Raw genomic sequence first — 6,341 nt, forward strand, 5'->3', positions numbered from 1 at the left:
AGCGATTTAACTTACACTTCGAAAATCAGAGGAAATGGTGTTCATCTGTGAAGATTATCTTACTGAACAAAACATTTTAGTATCATAAACATAAAGCAGAGGACCCCAGATTAAATATACTGTTTCAAGGTGCTCTGTACTGTATCTCTTGATGGTGTTGGCACTTTATGTAAGTACATGATGTACGTTTGCGCCTTAGGAAGGTTAGCTGCCTACTTCTGGAGTCTTAAGATACTACTAAAAGCACTTACACATTTGAAGAAGTTAGGATAAACTCTAAAACAGATGTTTCAGATGTGGACCTGTAAAAGCTAAACTGACTGATACAAGTGAGCTAATGTGTTTAGATCATCACTAACAGCTTATGTACATTCTGGGATGTAACTGCCCATTTGGTAATTGTGGTTTGCAAATGTGACTGGAAACACAGAGGAAGCTCTCCTTTCTGTGGAAGCCTCCCGCACTTTCATTTTCGAGTTACTAACATTGTCAAATTAACAACGAACATTTTGTTGAAGCCCCTTTTACTCGAGGACATAAGGAAGACTAAACAAGACTACGCTTGAGTGCTGAGAGTTGAGAGCGTGATTCAGTGATCAGAATGTAATATATCTGATATCAAGCTATTTTCTTTCAGTTACTGTTCACACTCATCATGTTCCGTGAATTGGCTGTGGCGTTCCATAAAGTTATCACCACTTCCTCTTTTCACACATTTGCCATGATGAATCCTGTCGTGCTGCTCTTTGCCGTGTCTCTGCTGCAATCATGTGAAACACAAGGTAACAACAGTATTTTATGTGTATTTCTGTTGTATGACTTTTCTAGAAGCAGTACTGTAGCACTGTTGAGACAATCAATATCTTAACATTTCACTGCTGATGTTTGACTGATGTTCTTGGCATATATGGTGTCATATTTAAGGGGAGCGTACCTATGTTCCCCGGGTCCTTTGTTCCCCGGTTTGTTCATCAACCGGCAACAGTGGGGAACATAGGACCTTTTTTCTAAGAAAGGGTCCTAACTTACTAACCCTAACCCTAACCCTAACCCTTTGGGGGAAAGCGGGAAACATAAGACCCTTTTTTTAAAAAAGGGTCTTATGTTCCCCGGTTACATACAAAGCGGGGAACATAGGGATGATCCCAATTTAAGTACTACACAGTCTAGAACTGTGGATTGAACTGTGGACACTCACAGGCCTATCCTGCTTATCTTGGGGGATCTGTCTCTCTGTATACTACACTCAGGTGGAGTAGTTTCTTTGAGTGTCTCACATCGCCGCACATGGATTTACATTGGAGTTAGTTGAAAGCCTGGTTTGTCACATATGGATGCTAAAGGGTAGCTCGTACATCTGTATGTGAAGCATGGCAAGAAGTCTGTATTTGAAAATCCAGGCTGAGACCAGGCTGAATATTTATGTCTTTAGCTGCTAAGTGCTTCATTATCCTCACCAGCTGGTTACAAACTTTTTCAGTCTGCCGTTGGCTGCTGAGCAGAAAGCATACAAAATGTTTTTAGAGCTTTTCTTGCTGAAAACAGCTGCATGAAACAAACAATGAGCTGACAGACACTTTACGTAGAGGTCCGTAGAGCTGAAGGGGGATCATTTTGTTTGGGTTTTTCACTATGAGCGACAACTTTCACGTACAGACAGTCAAGTGATTGTACATTGTTAACGTAGACATGTTGATTACAGCTGCTTTAAACACACAGATGATTTTGTCTGTCTTCTGTTCTTGTGTCTGTTCTTCTTGCAGGTACCAGCTCTGGGACTCCTGTGTTTGAGCAGACAGGCAAGGATGTAATTCTGCATGTCAAGGAACGTGTTGCTCTGAAAAAAGGCACTGATTTTAGATGGAAATTCAATGGCAGTACAAATATTGTAAAATTAGATGCTAACAACGAAACAATTATTTATGATGATTACGAGGGAAGAGTTGAATTTTCTGTACAAAATTACACTTTATGCTTGAAGAGTGTACAAAACGCTGACAGTGGACGTTACACTGCAGTTGTGAGTGCTGGGAAAGACAAAGTTGTAGCTGAATACAAGGTCACAGTTCTGGGTAAGTTTCTTAACATTTCAAATGTTGCTCCACAGCAGCACCCTGTTTCAAATCCCTCACACCTGTTTATTTTCCTTCCAGATCCAGTGTCTCCAGTTGAGCTGACAGTGTCCAACAGCTCAGACTCCTGTAACCTCACTGTGACCTGCAGCACACAGGACTCTCACATCAGCCACACTTTTTTGTGTCACAACAAAACTTGCAGTGAGGAGGGAGGAGAGAGATCAGAGGGCACACCTTATCCTTCTTCTATGAACGTCTACCTGGAGCAAGGTGTCATCATCTGTAACCATAGCAACCAGGTCAGCTGGGAACGCGCCGAGCTGGAGATTAAACATCACTGTGAGCAACATTCAGGTAAGATTAAAAGACACTATAGCAAACAAATAGTGATCAACAGCTGAAAGTTACTGATGACCATTCAAACATTTTGCCTGACAAAGTTCTCTGGAGGCAGATTGGTTCAGTTCAGCCACAATGGAGAGTCATGTAAAAACAAAGTTACTTAATGATCTTAATGTGTGAACATTTTCTTTGCTTCTATTAATTATATGCTCTCAATGCTCTCAACACTTTCCATATTGATCTTGGCACAGATGGGATGGTTGGATGCATTGCTGTCCAGTTAGCAACATTATTCCGTCCAAAGGAGCCTCATGAAAGGCTTTTTAGTTATTTTCAGAAAATACTCATAAGCTTTTCAAAGAATGTCCAAAAGTTTTCACATGCTGTTTTCCTCATGAATGCACTTGATAAAGCCAGCCAACCGTGAACGCTGCCGCCCATTCAGTCCAGTGAGAATTGTTTATCTGACACACGTGCCCAAAAAGTTTTCTCGCCTCTGGTTTACTTCCTGGTAACGCAGCCGACTGAAAATGCACAGCAGTGTTTCTCCCGCTCAGCCTATAGAGAGCCAGAGTCACGCCTCTACCAGACAAGTTTCAGTAAACTTTGTCTGGTAGTGAATGAGACATCATTTTTATGATCCTGTTTGAATTCTGCCATGTACGAAGTGTCTCAACTTAAAAGACAATTTTTCAACTCGAAAGTTTCAGTTTGTCATCAAACTAATGAAATATAAGACTGAATTATACTTAGTTATAAAGACACAGCCAACAGTTGCGTTAGTGGCGTCATCTTGTTGAACAGTCCCCAAAACCGTTACTTAAACATTGTAGAGCTGCTCCTGTATATTCCCAGCAAACATGTGACACCAGGGAGATGTTTTAATCATGTCTTTTTAATGTCCATCAGTCCAGGCCTACTTTTGTGCGTCTCGTGGATGTTCAGAACAAGTTTGATGTTTGAATGTCTGACTCGGACCCCTTTTGGACGTCTGTGGACATGCAGCACAGGTTCAATATTTCACTCAACTCACTTCGAGGCATATTTGGGCCAAAAAGAATTGCAGGAAGAGTTTTGCAAACACATTGGAGATCACAGAAGTTCCCATAGGAATGGATGGACTTCAGGTTAAGTCACATATACATACAGATCCAGTTCTTGGGTTTCTTCACAGCTTCTAATGGAGCCGTCCGGACTTGGATTGGCATTGGAGCAGCTGGCCTTGTGATTGTCCTTGGGATCATTTGCTCCATCTTCATATATTGTAAGTCCCAGCATGCTTTTCAGTACGGCGTATTTAGAATCTTCACAATAGTTGCAATTAGCTAAAAATCCTGTATTGCAGCAGAGCACACCCTTCACACCCGCAACTGTATGATTAGACATAACATAGACGGAACATACTGGAAATGTGAAGGCTGGAAAAAAATAGCATTAATGGAGCTAAAACTGAAACGAGTCAATGAATAAAGGAAATGTAAAATTAGTATTTCTAATACCCTGATTACAACCCTGCTAATCTTATCTTTGGAAAAATAACATTACTGTAAGTCTGGGTCAGTCAGAGACCCCCGAAGCTGTTCTGTGTCAGTACAGTTCAAAATATTGTCTTTGTTTATTAAGTTCACAATTTGTAGAAGAGAGAAGGGAAATGTTACCCATCAAATCAACTTCTTCTTTTTCGTTTTCACTTCTTATTATTTTTTATGGTTGAACTACAGATGAAAAAAAGAGCAACGGAAGTACAATATATGAAGTTCCTCAGGTAAGCAGCAAGTTATATTTATTTTCTTTTATTTCTTTTTTTCCCCCTTTTACATAACTCTCTAAGCATTGCCAGTGAGGAACTGAGGAACAGAATTTCACATTTTGAGTAGATCAACGATGAAGGCTTGATTTTCATAAATAGCTTATGAAGCTTTGAGGCTTTCTTTCTAAAAAGATTTGGAGCTTCCGGGTTTCAAACTCAGGAAACACAATGACATCTGGTGGCCTGTAAAACGTATTTCAGCCCTTAAAGACTGTGGCCTCATGTTTTTACAGTTCAAGGTTGAAATTTATGTGACATTTCATACAAGTCACATGTGAGATAATTCAAACTCAGAATTGTATTATTTAAAATATTATTAAAGTCATAATACAAACAATTAATTTTTTCCATAACTGAGTAAACAAGCTGTTCTCAGAGGAAAATAAAGTCCCAGAACACTGTTTGAAGCTAGAAAGGTGGCAGGGTCCGCCACATATAAACAAAGTAATACAGTATGAAATTGTGTTGTCCTTTAAGGTCAGTTTGTTTATTCAGTCATGAAAACAAAAAAGTTTGTTTATTTACTTTGTTTAGACATAAAAATCAGTCAATGAAGATCTTTAGCTTCTGATTAAAATGTCTTCCCAAAAACTACTCAGTGCATTTTCAACTTAACCTTACTTTTATCAAATCATTACTCGATTTCACGGGGAATTGTTGCTTATGATTATGTCTTTCTAATGTAGATCACTACATTTCTCAATTATTCTGCTCTCCTCTTATCCCACTAATGTGCCAACCATTAGTTCAGCTTTTGAAATGGTCACACTGAATGAAGCACAGGTGACGTGTGAATCTTCAGACAAGTGATCCAGTCTCATTAATTCAATGCAAGCTCCGGCACGATGCATTGAAACAGAAGTGACACAAGCTTTGCAGCTTCATCTGCCCATCTCTGATAAATACGTACTTTAAAATCTAAATCTCTGTTAGTTTAAGTGTAACAGAAATCTAGCCTTCCTAATGCATTGGCCAGCCACAACTATCACACTCACTCTCATTAAATTACATCCATCTTCTTTGCTACGCCAACTGCTGCACCCAGTCGGCTGCCGGCTGCACTCTTACATGCAGATATCTCTTTGTGCTGCTTCCTTGTGCTCCAATGTGTTGTTGTGATCTGAAGAATTTGTGAATTATGTACTGTGATCCATAAATTCAAACCTGCTGATTGAGTTATCTTTGAACCACGAGTTTGGATATATTCTATGTACAGCAAAGAAATAATGACAAGCATTTCATTTTCTTAACAAGGTAATCTGGTTTATTTTTAGGACGTCACTAAAACAGAAAGTCTGTATCAGGATCCTACAGACGAGGTCTCAGGTCTTTCTCCAAACTCCATCTACTGCCTGGTGCAGTTTCCAACAAGACCTGAAAAACCCCCCAGAAACACCCCTCAGCCAGAGACCATATATGCTCAGGTTAACAAAGCTGCCGAGACCAAATGCAGGTCCCCTCAGAACAAGCACCCAGAGCTGAACAACATGGATGACAATGATGTACAGGACTAAATGTAAATGTTGGACACTGTATTCTGCCTCAGCCAGAGGTCTTCTAACATGTTGCACACAGGGCACGCTGGAGCCTCTTGCAACCATGCCTGGTCGTAAAACATGATATGAAATATTTTCTTTTATTCCTCAAAGACTTATTTGTCCTATAAATACCACATTTTTTTATTTTGGAATGGTTTCTAGACAGTGCTTGGAAAAAGTGAAAATAAATAAATAAATAAAAATCAGTAGTGTTGAGATGAAATAGTTTTTCTCCACCAGTCATATGCTACTCCACATGTTCACTTAATGATGTCCCCATATAGAGCCAGGAAGAGAGAGAACACAGCTGCCTTTGTCTCTGTAACAAAGTTGCCTGCACATGATGACCTTGTGCTGAGCGTATCTGTCTGTGGAATGATAGCAAGTGTGTCTTAGAGGAACTTAAAGTAGTGCAGAGCAGTGCAGGATGAGACAGGAAGAGGACAGGAAGAGGGAGGGTCTTTCCACAGGGTGATGTCTTCACGGATTGGAGGAATCTTGTTGCCAAGAGGCTGGGACCAGCCTGTGCACCAACGACAGGAGAGCCAAGTCTAAACCACGGCCTCCTCACCCTTT

The 6,341-nt window shown here is 40.1% G+C and overlaps 1 protein-coding gene across 1 annotated transcript; it reads left to right on the plus strand.

Annotated features, from left to right (window-relative positions):
• Positions 1–724: 724 nt before the first annotated feature.
• On the plus strand, positions 725–5,741 carry LOC311266063 (uncharacterized protein; the record flags this gene model as incomplete). Its single annotated transcript, XM_084368247.1, has 5 exons — positions 725–782; positions 1,764–2,072; positions 2,154–2,429; positions 3,592–3,710; positions 5,502–5,741. The coding sequence occupies 5 exons, from the start codon at positions 725–727 to the stop codon at positions 5,739–5,741; spliced, it is 1,002 nt and encodes a 333-aa protein (XP_084224373.1).
• Between the last annotated feature and the right edge of the window lie 600 nt (positions 5,742–6,341).

Source organism: Pagrus pagrus (assembly GCF_965226575.1).
Source record: "Pagrus pagrus genome assembly, chromosome: 12".
NCBI lineage: Eukaryota > Metazoa > Chordata > Actinopteri > Spariformes > Sparidae > Pagrus > Pagrus pagrus.